This window comes from Panthera leo, chromosome A2 (genome assembly GCF_018350215.1).
Source record: "Panthera leo isolate Ple1 chromosome A2, P.leo_Ple1_pat1.1, whole genome shotgun sequence".
Lineage (NCBI taxonomy): Eukaryota > Metazoa > Chordata > Mammalia > Carnivora > Felidae > Panthera > Panthera leo.
The window spans coordinates 106,418,167-106,440,018 of NC_056680.1; the positions used below are offsets into that span (position 1 = coordinate 106,418,167).

At 33.8% G+C, this 21,852-nt stretch overlaps 1 protein-coding gene across 13 annotated transcripts in view; it reads right to left on the bottom strand.

Moving 5' to 3' along the window:
- The window catches only part of DGKB (diacylglycerol kinase beta), a 715,307-nt gene that overhangs the window by 445,015 nt on the left and 248,440 nt on the right, over nt 1-21,852 (bottom strand). For all 13 annotated transcript variants that reach the window (XM_042919264.1, XM_042919230.1, XM_042919249.1 and 10 more), the window contains 3 exons: nt 17,476-17,592; nt 7,598-7,671; nt 3,942-4,016 (listed from right to left, as the gene is read on the bottom strand). In XM_042919264.1, the coding sequence (XP_042775198.1) occupies nt 3,942-4,016; nt 7,598-7,671; nt 17,476-17,592 (266 nt within the window). The remainder of the gene's footprint in view (nt 1-3,941; nt 4,017-7,597; nt 7,672-17,475; nt 17,593-21,852) is intronic.

Here is a 21,852-nt window from a genome sequence, read left to right on the forward strand (position 1 = left end):
ACACCTGAACATTTTGAGGCTTTTCACACCACTAGACAAACAAGCAAAAACAAAACAAAACAAAAAACAAACAAACAAACAAACAAAAAAGATATGGTGTCAACTGATGTAGTTGACTCTGATTCTCAAGGAGAAATAGGTTTGTGGCTGCACAATGGGAATAGAGAGTACTAATAAGATCTCTCCTCTATCACTGGTTTGTCATGAAAGGCCAGGTTACATATAATAACAAATAACCCAAAATCTTAGAGACATCACCTTACAGAGGCTTATTTATCCTCCATTCAATGGGGATCATGAGTAAGGTGATGTGTGTGTGTCTCCCTCTCTTCTTTCTCCCTCTCTTTACTCCGTGATACAAGCTAACAAAAGAGCCAATATCTAGAATACTGCTGGTTGCTCTGGCAAAGGAAAAGAAAGCATGGAATATCTACTTTCTGCCACAGTTTATTGTGAGAGACCCATATGGACATTCTAAATAGCAAGGGAAAAGGAAGTACACTAAAATCAATGCCTGGGAAGAAACCTGGAAATATTTGATAGCTAACATAAATACTGTCATATATCCCCATGTCTTTCAGTAAGGGTCAATGAAAGACTAATTCAGTCCTATAGAAACAATACTACCAATGTCTCAAAACTATAAGGGAAAAACAGGTAACTGCACTGGGTAAAAACATATAGGCAGGAAAAATGTTTTAAGTTTCAACTACAACTTTCAACCAGTTACAAAACCAGGGACAGAGACTTTACATGTGTCCCATTCCTTTTATTATTAAAAGCATCATTCCATTAAATTCATATTAAACATTTTAACTTTCCCCTTACATTTTTGTATGTTAAGTGCAAATGTAGAGAAAGAGAGGAGAAAATAGTCATCTCCACAGATGTTTCCAGCAAACCAGGATGGAGAGTGGGATATATGAGACTCTGCATTGTCTACATTTTAGGAGAATGTGTGTTTTCAGTTGTATATTTAGTAAAGGCAATATACTGAATGGCATAATTTTGTTTTTCAATAAATATGTTCACAAAAGAAGGGATATTGGACAACCCAATGACTGGATTGTGCTGAACACCTACTGCTTATTCCCTCTGAGAATTCACCTGTCATCCTCAGGTTATAGCATCCTCCTATATCTTTGAGGGAATAAGCCATTTAGATAGAACCTTGACAGGGCTGTGAGTCAAGATGGCCCATCCTAAACAAGTCAAGGCTGTGCCTTGGGAAACAAGAGAAACCAATAAATATACTTCTCCATGGTATATGAATCTTGAGCAGAGATATAAGAATACCAAAAGCAACTGCAACCAATTCCTCTCAGCAATAATTCCCACAGACTTTGTCCTTTATCCATGCTTCTCCGTGCCCTCAAATTGTCCTGATCCCTATCTTTAACAAAACAGAGTTCTTTTATTTTTCAATTAATTCTAGGAGTAACTTCATTCTGTTGTTCATAGAAAAGCAATCTAATTAATGCCATGCCCAACTTTGTAATTGATCAAAGGCATGCAAATAAAAATTACACAAATATATCTTCACCTGTCACATTGGGCAAAAATAGAAATTACTGAAGATAGTCAATTTAAAGAACATGGTGGGAAATAAGCCTTATATACTACTTCTGGGATTATCATCCAATACAAGCTTTTTGTATAGAACCTTGGCAGAACCTTACACAATTAAAATGGAAAATATTCTCAACAAAGCAATTCTACCTACTATCAACCTATTCTATGAAAATATTTTAATATGCTTTCAAAAACATAAATAAACTGATAAATGTTAACCTAACATATTTGGTAATAATGTTAACATATTTGGTAATAAACATATTTGGTAATAATGTCAACTTAACATATTTGGTAATAAAAGCACAGACAATCTGAATGTTTATCAATAATGGGACAGCGAACAAAACTACGGAATACTGTACATCTCTTCAAAATAATGAAACTGATGAATATCTGTTCAACTTGAACAACATCCATCGTATGCTTTTGAGTAAAAAATAAGCAAGCTGCAGAGCAATAAAAGACCTATATTCAAGTTACATAAAAAATCTATTCATCTATAAAACACATATGTGTATGAATACATTATATATATGAATATATTATATGTAAATACATCACATATATACATTAGGTTTTATGTTCCCATAAGAAGTTTTGGGAGGATACACACAATTTGAAGTGGTAATATGTGAGGAGTATTAGTGCTTGAAGTGGGGCCTTTAACATATTTTCTAAGTAATATTTATTGAGTGTAGATTTTCAGAAGTACATACATTATTTTTTATTTTTTCAATATATTAAAATAGAGTGCAGGATAATATGATGGCTAAAACTGAAAGAGTGAAAGGAAACATGTTGTACATGTTTAAAGTGGAATAGGAAAAAATGAAATGAGGAAACAAGGCTAAAATCATTATTACTGCCGTGCATTGATATGGAGCTTCAAACATGTAATTATTAACTAATTACTGTAAATAGTACTGATAATAAATAACATTAGTTGAGGATATATGTAGTAAGCCTAGTCTTATATGCTTCATAAGCATCATCCCATTTCACTTTATAATTATTCTATGAGGCAGGTACTCATTTTAGAGAAAAAGGCAATGAAGACACAGAGGTTTGTAATTAGCAGTCAGTGGGCGTTGCATTTAATTATGAAATACGGGAAAATCCTGGACTTACTGATCTAGATAGAACTAAAGAGGTCCTGGAATGGCTAAATTTTTGAATACATCACTGCTTAATCTTGCAGAATAAGAGCTACTGCTTCAAAATTTAGAGAATATTGAAGAACGAGAAAAAGAGCCACGCCTGACTAAGCTTCCTTGTTAATAGCAAGACTTTGCTTCGCTTTCTTTCGATTGGGACTTCCTGTATGTGGCTCAGGCAGCCAAAAATCTGATCATGATATTGTAGATCCTGGAGTCTGGATCTTGACAAAGACACTGTTCTGAACTAAATGCTTATGATGATCCTGCCTTTGACAGCAAGGAGGTTCTACAGATCACTGCTCAGCTGGCATTGGACAACAGGTAGCAGGGAGTGGAAGAAAGAGATGAATATATTAAGGGTGCCTGTGCTAATTAGCTGTGTATTATTTACCTTTATTTAACATAAGACACAACGGTATACATTTTCTTCTGAGCATTTAAAACCATCCAATTTCAATATTTGGTTTCTGGTTTCCGAGGAAAACCTGGAAGACTTATTCCAATCACACTGATGTATTTTTATTGCTGTTGTTCTTGTTTTTTTCAAAAGAAGCTCATGTAAGCGTGATAAAGCCTCTTACCACCTCATCTGGTCTAAGGTTTACTCTCATGTTGGGAGAGAAAACAGGTCAGTGGAAGTTACTAGTAAACTAGGCCAAATTAATGATGAGTGACTTCAGTGTATCAAAACCACATGGCTCTGTTGGAAAAAATAAACGTATTTTACTACCCCTTACCTATGAATAAAGGATCTTGGAAAAGAGTGATAGTCACTAGATTTTGCAAGTGGTAAAGGAAACAATCATGTTATGATTTATATTCTTTGTGAGCTAGCTTCTTCTTTATGGTAGATCTTCATTCGCTATGTAACAAGGAAAGGAAGAGGCGGTAGTTCTTCAGACAGATGGTCTGGATATTTAGGCAGCCAGCAAGCGAGTGTATGCGATTAGCGGTGATAGTAACAGTACTCCACGGTACTTAAAAGGGAAAAATATGTGCTGGAAACAGACTATTTTGAAAAATAGCATCTGCACTGCTTACTGTTATAGAGTTGATATTCAATGTTGTTGTTGTTGTTGTTGTTGTTGTTGTTTTGTATACTAATCTGGCTGTGTATTCAAATAACACTGTCTCTAGGTACATCAGGCTGCGTAATGTATTAATTACTATTAAACGAGTTAACGGTAACAATATTTTCCTTGGACTTACCCTGGCATTGGTCCGTTTCCAGAAAGACTGTAAACCTGACGAGGATTTAGTAGATACTGGAATTTTCTGTAAATTCTATAAAAAGGAAAATATGGAAAAAAAAAAGACATTGAGTGACACTCCCCAATGTTTAAATAGTTATATAGATGGTTGTAACTAAATATATTTGAAAATTTTACATTAATAATATTAGACATACAGTTTTTTATAAGAACTTAGGGTTCTTTGAAAAGAGGCTTAGTAGCCAATATACAAGTAATATAGTTTATAATAGAAAAAATGATATTTGCATTCTAAATATGCATATGCATTTAGAATATTCTCCATCCTGCTTTTGAATATTATTTGGCTAATTAGATTTGAAATATATTTTTTAAGAATATCAGAATAAAATTACTAACATACCTTCTCCTAATGGAGCCCTATGAAATTTACAGGTTATTGGGCCAAGCTAATCAATATGAAAACTATCCCACATATAAAATGGGACTGGGCATGCTGTATGTGTATAGGTAATCAAAGAATGTGACCTCATCTGCTTAATTATGCCACATAAAGAATCATCTTGATCAGTCAGCTCACACAATTGCTAAACTGTTTCAACAAGCACGTATTTTTTTTGTTTATTTTTTAAATGTTTATTTATTTTTGAGAGACAGAGGGTGAGTGGTGGAGGACCAGAGAGAGAGGGAGACACAAAATCTGAAGCAGGCTCCAGGCTCCGAGCTGTCAGCACAGAGCTCAGTGCAGGGCTCAAACTCACAAACTGCGAGTTCATGAACTAGCCAAAGTCGGACGCTCAACCTACTGAGCCACCCGGATCCCCCTCAACAGGCACATATTAAATAATTTTTTTCTAAAAGAAATCAATCATCGTAAAACAAATGCAGTACAAACATTTCTAAGTAGATACACATCCCATATTGGTATTCTTAAATGAAATACTGAAATTGAAAGCATAATTTAGTTTTTTAAAGTTAGATTTCACATACATGGGAAAATTTTACCATATATTTTATAAACACATTCATACTATGTTTCCTGATAGAAACTCTTCAAAATCACTATGTAATATCTGTTTTTATCACTCCACTTCTAAATCTGCAATAATCTCACATTCTAGATCTTGATTAATTACATGATCTAGTGTCTCAAGAAAGACCTTAAGATTCATTCTTGGTACTTCTGGTACTTCTTTTTCCCCAGCACCTGAACCCAATGAGAGAGCAATTTGGCACCTGCTATCAGTAATGTCAATCAAACCTGGTTTTTCTCTGTCACTACCTTAGCTCAAGATTGCAAGCTGTCTCACCAGCTCCATAAAATTCTTGCTTATCCATCCTTCTTACATAGCGCTGGTTAAGTACAGTCATGTTGTTTCCATGATGAAAAGTTTCTGCAAGTGTCAAGTTATTTATAATACAGAATATTTTATTATATTTAAAATAGGTTACACCTTACCTTTCCCCTCATTTCCCTGAAACTTTAATCTCAGTGATTATCTCCTCGTTCCCTAAAAAAAGGTTCTCCTTTTTTCACCTGGCAAACATCTACTATATCACCAGCAACTCAAAAGCTACTTCCTGTCCAAAGAAACTTCTCAGTCTTCAGAGATAGTTATTTCTCCCTTTGAACTTCAACAGCATTTTTATTTTAAACATTTTTAGGTGGTCATTCATCTTGGGGTACTGCAGTTTATCTGTTTGTGCCTGCCTCCTTACGTGGCTATATTGTGGGTCTTTTCTCCCCACTTCCTAGTAGAGTTTGGATTCACTAAGGTTTTGTTGTTTGAATGAATGAATGAATGGTATGTGAACATTTTCACACCTGTTGACTGGTATGGAACACTTTGTGTAAATATATAATTTTGTAACCTTTTGCGAGTTATCTAACATATCAAAGTTAAAAACCAATTATTTTTAAAGGAAACCCTGAATGGAAGATCATTATTTCTGAAAGATGATTCTTCTTCATTCACAAAAATTAGGAGCATTGCAGTATCATCCCTCTTGCCATTAAGTTTAATTTACTTCTGACTTTAGTCTATCTATGTAGTTTTTTTCTTAATGGGATAAGGGGGAGTCAGATACTCTCTTAAGGTCATCATGCATGATCCATATTCTCCTAATTTGAAAGGAATGCTTTCCCTTTGAAAATATACCTTTTCTTTCTTTCTCTTCATACTTCATTTATCTCTACTTTCCAACATGAATTTAACGCTTACCTAATTCCATATAAAGAGTTTTTTTTTTTTTTTGCAAACATCCATAATATATAAAGCTGACAGACTGTATGTAGTAAAGGAGAAAATAATTTTAGTTATCATTTAATTGCGATTTTGTATCTCTAAAAGTGAGGTAACTGTTCTCTTTAATGAATCCACTTTTAATTATGAAGCCACTAGTAATTGAAAATAATTTCTATCATGTTTAGCAGAGTAAAAAAATATACAACTACATGTTGATAAAGGAAACAAAACTTTCTAAGCAGAAATAATATTTTGTTGATTGGAAAAAGAATAGCACTCTTCTTTTCACTAACATAAAGCTGGAAAGTTATATGGCAAGAAAAGAAATTATAAAATTCCATTTACCATGAAAACAATTCCACTTACCATGAGAATCACAATGCAAATTTCTGTTTTATTATCATAGTGTTTGTATGGATGCTTTCATCTCATTTTTTTGTTGAGATAAGTAAAGACTTCTGGAAATTATAGCAGACGCAACTGCATTTTTGTTTATGACGTGCCTTTTTATAAGGACATAAGATTTACTCTTCAATGGGATTTTCAGATATTTATTAATTATTATGATTTAATCATTAATGTATTACAAAAATGAAACTTCTGCATTGTCTGCCAGAATGCTGAGACACCTGATAATGAACCTTATTATAATTCAGATTATAATTCAGATTGTTTTCCTTAAGGATATATGGCATCACGTACTACAAAAACTCACATGTAGAAAATCATTTTAATACAATTTATCTAGAAGCTGAATATAAATTCTGTTCCTCACTACTTAGTGATGATTTACCTGAAGTCACCTTGTTGACCACTTAGAGAACCAATTTTCATTCAACACTATTTATGGAGCCATGTTGTATGCAAAGCTCTTTGTTAAGGGCTAGGGGTGATAGGGTAGAGAGAACTCAGATACCCAAGATTGATAATAAAAATATTTATAAAAAGCCATTATTATATTAATTTGAACTATATAAGAATAAGGAGAGATCATATCAATATATTATACATCGACTCTAGAATGATTTATTTCACATTAAAATTCGCAAACCATAGTGAATAATGCTTTAAAATGTCTTTACACTGTAATTCTATGGGGCACTTTGGTGGCATAGTCCGTTAAGCATTCGACTTCAGCTCAGGTCATGATCTCACGGTTCATGGGTTCCAGCCCCGCATCAGGCTCTCTGCTGACAGCTCAGAGCCTGGAGCATGCTTCGGATTCTGTGTCTCCCTCTCTCTCTGCCCTTCCCCCGCTCATACTCTGTCTTTCTCTCTCTCAAAAATGAATAAATATTAAAAAAATTAAAAATAGATAAAAGTAAATAAAATGTCTTTACACTCCAATTCTAGTTTATCTTTTACATACATATGACATAGAAAAGGAACCTGATTTTTAAAAACATACCTTTCTCCTTGTTTTCCACCACTTTTGGGGTTCACAAAAACTAGAAGTGGATGAGTACCAGGAACAGGAGTAATCTAGAAGAAATTTGGATAGATGGTCAAATTATTCGCATTATGTATGAAAAGGACCCTTGTAATTTCTATTTCATGAAATATCAATTAGCAATTTTAAGAATATGGCTCTTCAGTTATGTAATTTGGGTGGATAGATAGATCTGTTTAACAACTCAATTGAACCCTATGTTTTTACTATATCAAACAGGCATATCCACACCACAGAGACAGGTAGGGTCCAGCTAGGTATAGGGCAGAGAGGAAAGTAGCTATGAAGAAGGAATGGTGATTGAATAGCCATGAGATGAAAACAAAAGGTACAATTTGCAGGACAGTGAGTAAACCAGACAGAATGAAACAGAAGATAGTGGGAGGAAAACGATTAGAAGAAAATAAAGGGATTAAATTATAGACAGGCCTGACTTTATAGATGACAGCTTCTTTAGAGGTTTGTGGCATGTGTGGAATCCATCTACCCAATCTCTTGCCAACTAGAATCTCAATAAGATAGTTTGAGGTCTCCTTCAGCCTAACCGCTCCCCTGTACACAATTTTTCCTCAATGTTTTCTTTCCCTGCCTGGGGAGTAGAAGACCAGTGAATCAAGTCTGTTTGCTAATCAGGAATCCGCAAACTGACTGTGCTCCTACTATCTACTGATACTGATTTCTTGGTTGAACAAGAAAATATTGCCTGTCCTAGTGCAGCTTATATTCTAGTCGAGACATAGACAATAAGCAAACAAATATGTAGTTAGCAGTAAAACATACCATGAAGAGAAATAAATCAAATAAAATGATAGCACTTTATTGGTGTGAAGGGGGTAAAGCTGTTTTTTGATAGGATGGTGAGGAAGAATTCTTGCATTTTGCCTGACTTCAATGTTAATAGGTAGACTCTTAAATGCATGTGTTCCTATTCAATCTACCACTATAAAAATTCTGTCTAAATACAGTTTGACAAAAAATATTTAGTAACAAGATATGCAACTACTGGAGCCCTCTTAATATTAAATTGAAAAGTTCTTGATCAGTTTTACTTTTTGAAAGTAGATTCAGGCTATCCTTTATTGCTCTTTTTTTTTTCTATCTCAGAAGGTATTCTAAAATATGTAATGAGACACTTAAAAACAACCATTTTACCATATGATATCCTTTCTTCCTTTTTGTTCAAACAACAGAAATTAAAATATTCTTCTAATACACTTTCCTCCAATCTTAAGTGAACTGTAATTTTTCCAGTGATTATAGGCACTGGAAAAATGTTAAAATCTTCACATTAGTTACAGAAGGCTGAGTAAAATATTCTTAATTCTTCTACTCTTACTCAACTTGTCACTTTCATCTATTGTATCTGTCTCTGTTTTGCTTTCCTCTGTAAAGAGGACAAGGGTTCCTTGTTCCTGGTTTGGTTCTAATTTAGGTAGGAGATAAGACATATAAAGTGGATTTGTAGTAACTTTCCTGTAGCAAACGTGTTCAATCAATTAACATATAGACAGTGCCTCCTAGGTTGCAATGTGTGCTCTTCTCCCCTCATTTAAAAGCTAGAAAAAAGAAACTACACAAATACAACTTTATCTAAAGACTTATATTCAATTTCCTTTATTTTTTTTATCCTATTATAGAATTAGAAAGAACTCCTGAAGTTTGCACATTCAAAAAAAGTAATGGTAACAGATGTGGATTTTTATTTTTGCACCTAATTTGAATTGTTACTTCTTATTTTTAAATAAGGGTGAGAATCTCAAGGTAAATAAAGGTTTTCAAGCACAACATTAAGTCTGAACCCAAACACTCATTAAGATGATCTTCTCCAAACTCAACATTCAGCTTACAATTCTATTAAAATAAATTAGATTATATTAAATTCACACTGGGTCAAATATTTACAATGTATTTTTAAATATGTTTTGAATGCCTTTCAGAAATACGTGTATAATGGAATACTTAAAGGCATCATAACCATTTATCAAATAAAGGTTAGTAGCAAGCTATAGAACAACTGTGTTCTAAGGTGCACATTATTACCATCAAATAAATATCCCGCTAGAATACAGTCTATAAGATCTCAAAATACAAAAAAAAAATGTAGATGTTATTTTTAGAGGTGGGTAAATGGATAAATAGGTCAAATGGATTAGAAAATAGAAGATAATATAGATAAAGAACAAATTTAGAAGAACAGGGATGCTCTGTAAGCACAAAAGTCAAATATGCCAAATGGAAATACAGGAAGAATAAAATCACTTAGCAGTCTTTTCCTCGTATATATTCGTATCACAAAGTAGGCTTATGAAATAAGACTAAATACAAATAAAACACTGAAAACTTGAGATATCTATTTATAAGTTACCTGGCACTGTGGAACATGGCTTCTTCTTCTTCTTTTTTTTTTTTTTTTAACATTTATTTATTTTTGAGACAGAGAGAGACAGAGCATGAACAGGGGAGGGGCAGAGAGAGAGGGAAACACAGAATCTGAAACAGGCTCCAGGCTCTGAGCAGTCAGCACAGAGCCCAACGCGGGGCTTGAACTCACGGACTACGAGATCATGACCTGAGCCGAAGTCGGCCGCTTAACCGACTGAGCCACCCAGGCGCCCCGGAACACGGCTTCTTTGATAATGATGTCAGATAAACTCCTGACGTAACACAATCTACATTTAAGGGATAATATGTGATTAAACACCAGCACCACAAAGACACTGGTGTGAAGGGATCATTTAATGGTGTTACACTGGAAAGGTCAAGGTTTTAAGCAAATCTAGCATGTTTTTCAAGCCCCTATTCAAAAAGCTTTAAAATCTGGCTACACTTTGTTACTATAAGAATACCAACCCACCAGAGTAAATTTGGGAGCCAGAAGACCAAAGATAGAATTCCTAAATTTGAGAGCACCAAAACTGTAGTCCTGCATGATCATTTTCAGGTCTGACATGTTAAAAATAACAACTACTTTGTGCACTAATACTCCTGGAAGAAGGAGCAGCATCTTACTGTCAAAGACTGCCACTGTCATTTACTTCTCCTACTTCTCTTCATCTTTATCGAAAGAGGCCTGGGCAAAATTTTGAAAGACTGGCCCTTCCCATCATACCTGTACCTTGGAAGCTATTGCTGCTGTTTGCAGAATTTAAATACGTATTTCTTTTGAAGAGTTTTAGGAAGGTGTAACTTTTGGTGTCTTGCCATATAAGCATGCAAATAGTCTAAGTAGAAAAAAATGTGTCTATGTTTCGTCTATAATTGGAAGTTGCTATGGATCGAATTTTGTTTCCCCCAATTTTATGTTGAAGCCCTACCCCACAGTGTGGTGGTATTTGGAGAGAACCTTTGGGATGCAAGGAAGGTTAGATGAGAGTGGGAGCTTCATGATGGAACTAGTACCCTTAAAAAAGGAAGATCTACCCCTGCCTCTGCACACACAAAGAGGTAACGTGAGGACAAAGGGAGATGGCAGCCACCAATAAACCAAGAAAAGAAGCCTCAGAATGAAATATAACTTGTCACCCTGATCTTGAACTGTTCAGCCTTTAGAACCGTGATAAATAAATGTCTCTTATTTAAGCCACCCATCTATGATACTTCATTACAGCAGCCCAAGGCGACTGATACAGAAGTGTTTTGTGGAAACTCAAGATACACTCTTTAAAAAGGAAGCGTAACAGCTTCTAGTCATCTTCCTCTGGATGCCAGCATGAAATGTGATATTCCAAGGACCAGCAGCCATCTTTGCTAATGAGGTGACCTTGATGATGCCACAGATGGAGGACAGGAAAGATAGAACCAGCCCTGATAAAAATGTGGAACTGTCTTATTAGCCATACTTCTGGAGATCCTTCTTCTAGACTTTATTTACAGTAAAGAAAAATTGATGGTTAACTTCTCTAAACTACTGTTATGTTTTATTCGTTTTTGTTTTTGCTCTTTCTCCATTATGTGCTGCAGAACCTAATTGTCACTGGTATGAAAGATCCACAAGGGCACAGAATTGAATATAGATGGAACCAGGCATAGAAACTTCATACTTCATCAAACTTGTTAATATTTCTAGACCCTAAGTGAAGAACAGAGACTTGATATCAAAATTCTTGAAGAGAATCTGTATCTTATTTTATTTTACATTATGTTATTCTCCTTATTGAGAATGGGGATACTCATTATCAGTTAATCCTTTTGTAACTTGAAGAGTATGAAACGAGGGAAAAAATACAGGAATTACTAGATGTGACATTTTAATTACTTAATCCGATCTATTTGATTCCACATTTTATTTTCCTGGGAGGTCAATTTCAGGTAAGAACTAACTTATCAAATTCAGAATTCAGACTAGAGGAACTAATTTGTATTGAAATGTAAATCATATATACTTAAAATAATTTAAGCAGATTAAAAGAATACAAAGTTTTTCTTTGTTTCTGAAACTCAATACATCTGATTTTGATGAATAAAGTTTTATGGAAATATCTTACACTAATTTTGTATATTTTGAAGTGATATTTTTATTTTTATACTTTAAAATAATTCCAAATTTACAGAAAAATTAAAAGGACTATTCAAATAACATTTTTTCCTGAACCAATTGAGACTAAGTTGATAAGATGATATTTTATCACTCTTGTTTACTTTAGATTTGACTTTACACAAGAACATGAACATAACACAACTGTCTGTCAAAAACGGGAAGTTAACATGATTCTGTACTAGCTGCTTTTGTTATAAAAGCCATTACTGGACAACTGGTAAAACCTGAATGGAATCCAAGAATTAGATAGCACTAATATATCAATCTTTAGTTTACTAATTCTCTTTGAACTATATCTAATATAGTTTTTAATGTCATGAATTTTCAATTTTTATTTCATACAAAATTTTAAAGATGTAAAATTCAGTTATTTTAATTCTTTAATTTTTTTAATGTTTATTCATTTTTGACAGAGAGAGAGTGAGTGAGGGGTGGGACAGAGAGAGAGGGAGACACAGAATCTGAACCAGGCTCTGAGGTGTCAGCACAGAGTGTAATGTGGAGCTTGAACCCAAGAACTGGGAGATCATGACCTGAGCCAAAGTCAGATGCTTAAGTGACTGAACCACCCAGGTGCCCCAAGTTATTTCACATACTGATTTACTACCATCCTAAAATATTGTACCCTTTTCTAACAAATTTTGGTGGAAGGGGAGGGAAAACCAAAATATACATACATAAAAAAATTGTCAGCCTAAACTGATTTGTTCTTGGAAGTAAATATTTCTATAGCATTTGCAGTAATCTTAAGTGGAAGAATAGATAAGACAGGTGAAAAGCCAGTTGCTCTGTTTGAAGCTCAGAAGAACCCTGACCCTATCCTCAGCCTTCCATTGTCCCACCATTGTGCTTGAGGCATCTCTCTACAGAACCCTGGGCTTTTCAGACAAGGTTTGAAGATACAATGCAGTAGGAAATATGGTATAACAAAGACAATATTTACAAAGGGAGGAAATGCTCAAGATAACTGAAATCTTGAAGAATGGTTATAAATTGGATAAAGGGCATTCCAGGATGTGAAAGTTTATACTGGATTCTTCTCTATAGAGAAGAGAGCTGATCCCATGAAATCTTACTCACATAATGGGGTCATTTCATATAGTAAATATTAAAGGGCATGACTTGACTCAGACTGGTTTTGGGTCCCAGTTTAATGACTCCTTTCTCTCTCTATTCTCCCTCTTGGTAATCTCATTTCATATTCATGGTTTTAAGTACCATCAATATGACTTTCACTTCCAAATGTGCATCTATCCTCTGCTCTGATTCTAGATTCACTTATTTGCCTGCCGACTTAACATCTCCACTTAGATGTCCAACAGTATCAGAAATTTCTGTCTAAAACCTATTGACACAGACCCTTCTCCATGTAAGTCACTGGCAACTCCATCATTTCAGGTGAATGGGCCAATCATCTAAAAGATGTACTTAATTTCTACTTCGCAATAAACCCTACACACATCTATCAGCATATCCTGTTGCCTGTGTCTTCAAAATATATGGAGAATCCATCTCTTCACCTCTCCTGCTCTACTCTGGACATACCTCTATCCTACAAACCCGAAATAGCTAGTTAAAATCTCCAACCTAGACTCTTTGGTCCCTAACATTCTCAACGAGAGTAAGCCTTTCAACAGTTAAGTCAAGATCATGTTCTATTTTTCCATCTCTCTCAGAGGGAAAGTCAGAATTCTTATACAGGCCTTGGGGGCTCTGTACGTCTAGCTCCTCTTGCTTCTCTAAAGTAGTCTTCACCAGTTTCCATGTTGCTCACCCTGCTCCAACCAGGCAGTTGTTCTTGTTGATTCTAGAACTTGCCAGGCATGCACTTGCCTTAGGGCTGCCCATCGCTGGATATCCACAGACTAAAGACCTCACCTAAGTCTTTACTCAAATATCACACTTTAATGAGGCCAAATCTGGCCATGTTACTTAATATTAGAGACAATTCTAACTCTCAGTCCTGACACTTCATATGGAACTCCATTTTTTCCATATTATTGATAAGCTAGCACATTACAACTATGGGAACAGGAACTCAGTTTAAAGGTTGTTGCATTACTTAAAGTGTAGAGTAATAATTCTGGACTTAGGGAGTTAAAATGACAATGAAGAGCTAATTATGGAAGAGCCAAGTGGCTTGAGGTTCCTAAAGTAGTCAAGGGGTGCATGCGCATGTGCGCGCGCGGACACACACACACACACACACACACAGTCCAATCAAATAACGGGAAATTAATTGTATACACACACTATAAAGTCATTTATACTACACATGGATGTGTGTGTATGTGTGTGTGTGTGTGTGCGTGTGTGTGTGTATATATGTATATATATATATATATATATATATATATATATATATGTTTACAGTCTTGGTAATTAAAAGAATGAGATATTGCAAATAAGAAAAACAATAGGGACAGGGAGAAGCACTGTGGCAGGGGATGGCACTGGCTCAGTTTTACATGTTTAAATATAAAGGTTCCCTGTTCTTTCTAGTGTTAAGAGTATCACAAACTGGACTTTTTGGTTCTCAAGTGACCCTTTAATTTGGAAATTCTTCTCAGACAATAATTAGGGACAAGGAAACTTCAGTTGAATACAGTTTAAACCATGCTTCTGTTTCACTTATTTGTTCACATGCGAAGACTTACTGCATTTTTACATCTCGTGCGTGTTAGAAATTGTAGTTTCAATTACATTCGATCATATGTATTAAGTGTAAACCTATGGTATGAGCGATGACAAAGACAGAGTGCCTAACCACCTCTATTTGAAGTCCCCTAGGACCCGGGTTAATTAATGAGACTCATCCTAAGGTTATACATGATCTATTACTTCCTCTAATTAGAAATAATAATCCTGATCATTATGCTGGTTAGCTGGAAAGAAGTAAGATGAATGTGCTTAACTATGATTAATAGTCTTCTTTAAGCAGGGTAGATCTCTTCTGTCATGGACTTCTATGCAAACTGGCCTGCAACTCAATGCTTTTTCGTGATACACATTTTTTAAAACTCACAGAAAAATTAACTTTCTGGCATATCTTTTTATCTTTCCTGATAAAGAATAACCATGTTATTATTTTTAAGTTGATTCTTACAACAAAGTTTATTTTTCTACTTTGCATTAGCTATCCAATAATTTATTCTTTCATTTTTTTTTCTATTTTCCCCCAAATTATGTGAATACCCATGTGTATTAATTTTAGTCCACACTGCTGAGGTGAAAGACTATTGCACATGATTTATATACCAACATTTAAAATTCAAAAAATTATTATGACAATAATTAAGGTATTTATTTACTCCTGTTTTATAAGGCTGGCGTCTACCCTGTCCTGACTAACAACTTTACCTGATAAATTCACACTCTAAAGAAAATTTAGAAAAGTTATTATCTGTTTTGTGAGATGCAATATGTCCACAGAGAAAGGCAGGTAGTCAGAACAAGTTGGTCAAGAAGTTAGCATTTATATACCTGTTAAACTTTGTTAACCAAGGAGGCCAGGTATCTTAGGAGTTAAACACATAAACTCTGAGTCAGACTGTCCTTATCAAACTTTGGCTTTACCACTGACTAAGTGGGAGGCCCTGGAAATAACTTTGCCTTTGAACATCAGTATCCTCATTTTGAAAGTCATGATAATAATGATGATATGCATTATATGTTTATTGCGAAAATTAAGGATAGTTATCTCATATGTTTATTGAGAAGATTCTCTTAGTAGGCATAAGATATTATCACAGTGTCTACCATATACTGTTTGACAAATGGTGCACGTTTAACTTTCATGTTGAGAAGTATGTATCTAGCCATGTGTGAAATGTACTTGATTTTTAAATTAATTCTCCATTCTGATATTTTCATCACTGGAACCCAGAATGACTAAAGATGTAATTAATCAACATTTGCAGCTGGTGTATTAGATTTGTAAATGTTGATATTTTTCACAAAAATTTAATAGGATCACTTAAGTTTTTTTTTTTTATCCAAGTAGACAGACTTCATATTTGAGTCTTTCAATGAGATTGCTAAACATATAAAGATGACTACCAAAAAGTGTAGATCCTGATTTACTCTTTTAGTACTCTTTTAATACTTTTAATTTTACTCTTTTAATTTTTAAACTTTCTAACCAATGTAACAATTTCATCATTTAGAATTTCTTCTTTTTATATTTGAGTTTAATAACACTTAAAAAATTTCTGTTCACAATGTGTTTTATTAGATCAAAAACAAATCAGCAATCTGGTTATCAGTATTTAAGCAATTACTATTAAATTTTTAATGAGATCTTCAAAATAATGAAGAAACATGCATTGAGGCAACTACTATGTGCTCTGGACTGTGCTTCCAATATAGGGAAATATAAAACACATAATCCATAATATCATAGATAAAATAATTAATGAAAAGTGAAGATACAAAGTTCTGTATATTGAAGGCAAGAATGTGACAAAATATACTTTTGTTTGGTAAGTGGTTGGTAATTTTTTTTGGAGAACATGAAACTTGAAGCATATTGTTGTAAGAAAAGGAAATGAAAATTAGAAGAGAGAAATATATAGGTAAAAAAGCAAAAAAAAAATGAATGCACAATGTCACAAAGATTTAGCCAACTTCACATGTTGGTTGGAGTGAAAAATAAAGGCAAATAAATACAATCCACACAATCTCTAGGATGTCTAAAAATGTAGGTTGAAAGTAATCTTACTGCTGATGTCCGAGATACTAGGGTGCTAAAAACAGATTTTGAGTTACCTGTGTTTATTCAAACTAGAAATATATATGGAGTTTTAATTTTGAATTAAAACTAAAGGAATATATGAATAAATCATAAACACCCTTTATGTTATTATTTCTTAGCAATAAAAATATCCACACACATGAAATTCATTTTATTTTTTTCCTAAACATTTTTTTTGCCACCAAAATGATTCTTCCAAATATATAAACATATATGGAGAAAGTAAACTTGTAAATAAATAACATGTATGCCTGTAACAAATGGTACATTTAGTAATGATTTGCAAAACCTATGGAATTGCAAAAGATCTCTTACCATTTAGTTTCAAATGCAGATAACGTCGTAAGAGATTAATATAATCAGAGTGTCACTCTGTCAATCAAATATAAAACCGTCATCTTGATAAATTAACAAAGATCTTTCTGAAGTCCTCTGCTGAGCTAATCGCACATTAAATAAATGTGTTGACAGCTGGACATATGTGCCTGTAAGAGCATAGAAGGAACAAATATGAAAGCCACTAAAATTTGATCAAAAAAGTCCTACCTGTAGGCCTTGGCCATCCACGGTCACGGAGTTGGCTCTTTGCATTTTGTTTTTGTCAGTCACTTTATTTGACTGTTGGGAACCACCTTTTTCCTTTTTCACTGTTGCTTGTCTTTCCTGTAAGGAGACAATCTTTTATAAGAATATTGTTTTCATAAAAAGGGGAACACAAAGACTTTATTGGCTACAGACTTGGGCCCATGCTCCTAATTTGGAGTATCTTAATGACTACTAAGAAATCTGTTGCTTGCAACAGTCCACATGATACAGGCACAAGAAGAAATATTATTTTCTTTAATTATCTTAAAGAAATTAATTATCACTTAAAGAAAGCCAGATGGTATTCCCCCTATGTGCCCAATCAGGACTCTTCACCAGAAGTTATCAAGGACCAGTAAGACTAATTATTTTCATAAGGAATGGTAGGAATAAGTAATATGGACTTACAATTTAAGAAATTTGTTACTGAGCACTAAAAACAAGGCTTATACATGCAGGCAATACTGCAAATGAAGCCATGACGGACTTTTAAGCTGCTATTTATATCAAGGATGGCATGAGAGTTAAAACACACATTCCATCCCAGCTAATTCCTCTGTTCATCATAGTGGAAACATTTCTTGGAGTTGGCTGCTTCCTGTTTCTATCCCACCCCCACCCCCACTCTCTCTTCAACCCAACCCAATGAATTTTATCACCGTTAATCAACCAAATCTGCTCTTCTTAAAATCACCAATGACCTTCTCATTACCACACCTATTGATCAGCTTCATCTTTTCCACTTTTTAGTGACATTTGAGAAGACTGATCTCTTCCTGCCTCCTGAACACTTGCCTCACTTGGGCTTCTGGACACGTCTTTCTCTTACTCTTTGCTCTCTTCCTACTTCACTAATTGCTTCCTCAGAGTCTCTTTCTTTGATTCTCCCTCCCAGGTTTAGTGTCCATAACACTTAACCTCTTCCTTGAATGGCTCCTCTTCACTATCTACACTCACTTCCTAGGCAACTTCATTAAATCCCAAGGCTTTGAATTTCAATTTTATGAGGAAGACTTCTAAATTTATAGTTCCTGTTCAGATTTCTCCCTTAAACTTTACTTCCTACATACAAATGCCCTTTCTATCTGTCCATGTGTGTCTAAAACACACATTAGTCCTCAAATATCCAAAGCTATTTTTTCTTGAATTTCCTGCCTACTCTCATTAAAAATAAATCCCAAACTGGATGATTACTCACCACTTCCAACATTACATATCTTAAGCCTCTGCCATCTTCTTTACCTGGATTATTGTAATCATCAACTGAGGGATCAATCTGCTTCCATCTTTGTCTCCCTACAGTCAATTCTCTATACAACAGCCACACTCGTCCTATTTCACTCCATTCCAGCTATCCCCACCTCCTCTTTATGCTTTGATCACGAGTAAGCTCTTAATTCAGAGCTTTGGCCATCATTCTTCTCTCTGCTGCAAAGCTTTCTTTTGGGCATGTTCCTCACTTATTTCAGGTTTCTGTTCAAATGTCAAATTGACTTCTCTATTCCCTTTAGCCTCCTTTTATAGAAATAATAATATATTTACACATAAAACTATATATATTATATATAATTATATACATATATAATATACATATTATACACATATATATTATACATATGTGTATATATACATATTATACATACATATATAATATGTATTATACATATATGTGTATATATACATATTATACATATATATTATATACATATATATGCATATTATATACAAATATAATATATAATTTATTAGAACCTGAAATGTGTTCTGTTTAATTAGTTTAATGCTGGTCTATCCCCACTTTTAGTCAAAGCTTCAGAAGAAAAAGTGCTTGGTTTGCTTCACTGTTCAACATCAGATCCCCAATCAGTGTCTGACAAAAGTCAGGATAAATGAATGGAGAAATAGATGAATCAAGAGTCAAACGATTTCTAATGTTTTAATAGTATTGTATTAAGAGGGATTCTTGGGCCATGTCTAGGCTTGGAGTGAAAAGTTGTTCCGATCAAAAAGCAATGTCTGGCATGTATGCTTAAATATTTGAGTGACACATATTTTCTAGTCCCTATATTTGCTTCTTAGAGCATCATTTCAATTTCTGTAATTTTGGAACATATTTTAACTGGACTTACAAGTAAAGCTCTTTTTAACTATATTAGGGCCAGATGGATCAGAAAATTTCTGAGACCAAAATAGATGCTAATCAATACAGTCCATTTACCTTGCAATTTCATGGTGTAAAATCACTGAATATATTTTTTGTGTGACTAAAAATGGATGGTGTAATAGGATTCCTGAAATTCACATTCTTTGGAAAACGATGTACTTTCACATAAGCATAATTTCTGGCAAAAATATTGATTTTTTTTAAAGATAGATCATTCTTTCTAAACTTACAAATTACAATTTTGTCCCTAGAGAGTTAAGAGTATAATGCATAGAAAGAGTGGATTATAGGATGAGGTTTGGAGTCAGAAAGCCTGAGCTGAATCCCATCTCTGTTACTTAAATGTCATGTAACCTTGGAGCACTTAACTCTTATTCAAAATGGAGTTAGCAATACATATTCCTCAGAGTTGTGCAAAATTTAATAGAAAACACACAAATTCCTAACATTGTGCTTATATTAGAATATGTGCTCAATAAATGAAAGTTATTATGAATAAGAAAGTGTGGCTGTCTCATTAGGGTGCTCATTAGTATTATGCAAAGTGTTTGTTCTATTTCCAAGTGCATATATGTATGAAAAATTACACTTAGTTACATTAAGTATATTAAATAAGCAAGTCTCAGTGATTACATTTGAAAATACATAACTTATATTAGGAGTTCAAAAATAAAATGCTGAGGTAGGTATGGGAATAATTTCTTTCTGGATGCTTGCATACAGGTATGTAAAACATACAACGCTCTATAAAATGCTCTATAAAAATCTATAGTGTAGAAGATACTTATGTACCTAATATCTTATATATCTAATATCTTATCATACCTTAAATACCTTGTATTCTGACATACAATCCAACAATTGTTATTTTACATTTAATTCCTAAAATTCTTAGGTTACAAGAATTAAATAAAATTTAAGTTGGTTAGTCATATTGGAACTGAATATTTGTGACCAAACTATTTATATACATAATGCTGGAAATTGAATACATGTAAGTGTATGTCTGTAAAGAGCTACCAAATTATCTATTAACTTGATTTTATTCTTAGCCATGCACATAGCTGGGGAAATTCCATTGCTGGTAAGACCCTCCAACTAGCAAAAAGCAGTTAATTAAGTAGCTTCAGGTCTCTCCAGGGAGTCATCTTTCTGAGTAAACTGGAGTAGATGAAACAAATGCTTTATAGTAACCTTTGTAAGATACAAAAAAAATGTAAATCCTACATTGAGTGTTCAACTAAGATTTTATTTTTGAAATCTAAAATTATAAGAATGAGGTATACAACAAGTTAATAGAAAAATCCTCAGTACCTCCACCTGCATGTGAATTTTATTATATAATCCAGATAATGCTAAAATAGTAAACATTTGTTTAAACACACACACACGAACTCATACACACACCCCAAAGAAACCAAATGGTTTCTTTGGTTAAGGGAAATATGTCTAGTGGGTAGAATGCGTGGAATTACTCAAGGCCGAAAATTGTAAACAGGAGAAACTCATAAGCATTTACTTTTCCCCACAGTTATCATTTTATTGTACTCATTTGTTTCATCTTTATTTCCAAATTGTAGAGCAATCTCCATGAAATATCCACTATACTTTAGTTAAGCAGCATTAGCTCACAGAATGATAGTTGGATGCTTTTTCCTATTTCCACTACAAAAATCTTTACTTCTTTCATTTCATATGAGGGACAGAAAGGGGAAGCAATTGCATCTTTCAAAGATCTGCTGTCCACAGAAATTTCATTAGCCTGTTGTGGGGGTTAACTCTGAATGGCAGATCTCTATTGTGATATTTAAGAGAATTACTCCCAGTATTGAAGTTACTGAAAAGTTTCAAGAAGAACTCACCAACCTTATTTTGCATCATTATTCAGGATAATATTGATTTCTGGTAATAGAGGTCAGTGCTCACCACTTCACCTTCTGCTTTTTTTTTTTTTTAAGTTTTTGGGCTTTAAATAACAAAATAAATTACCTTATTATAATCAAGACAAATTTTGTTCTGCCAGATAAATTATCCAAGATATAAAAAGAGTTGGAAAATTATTGCTTTAATCAATAGAAATTATTCAAACACTGAAAAGAGCTACTCTATCCCCCAAAATATAGAAAATATGACTACAAAAAATAAAATATAGTTATTGATATTTCAGGATTTTC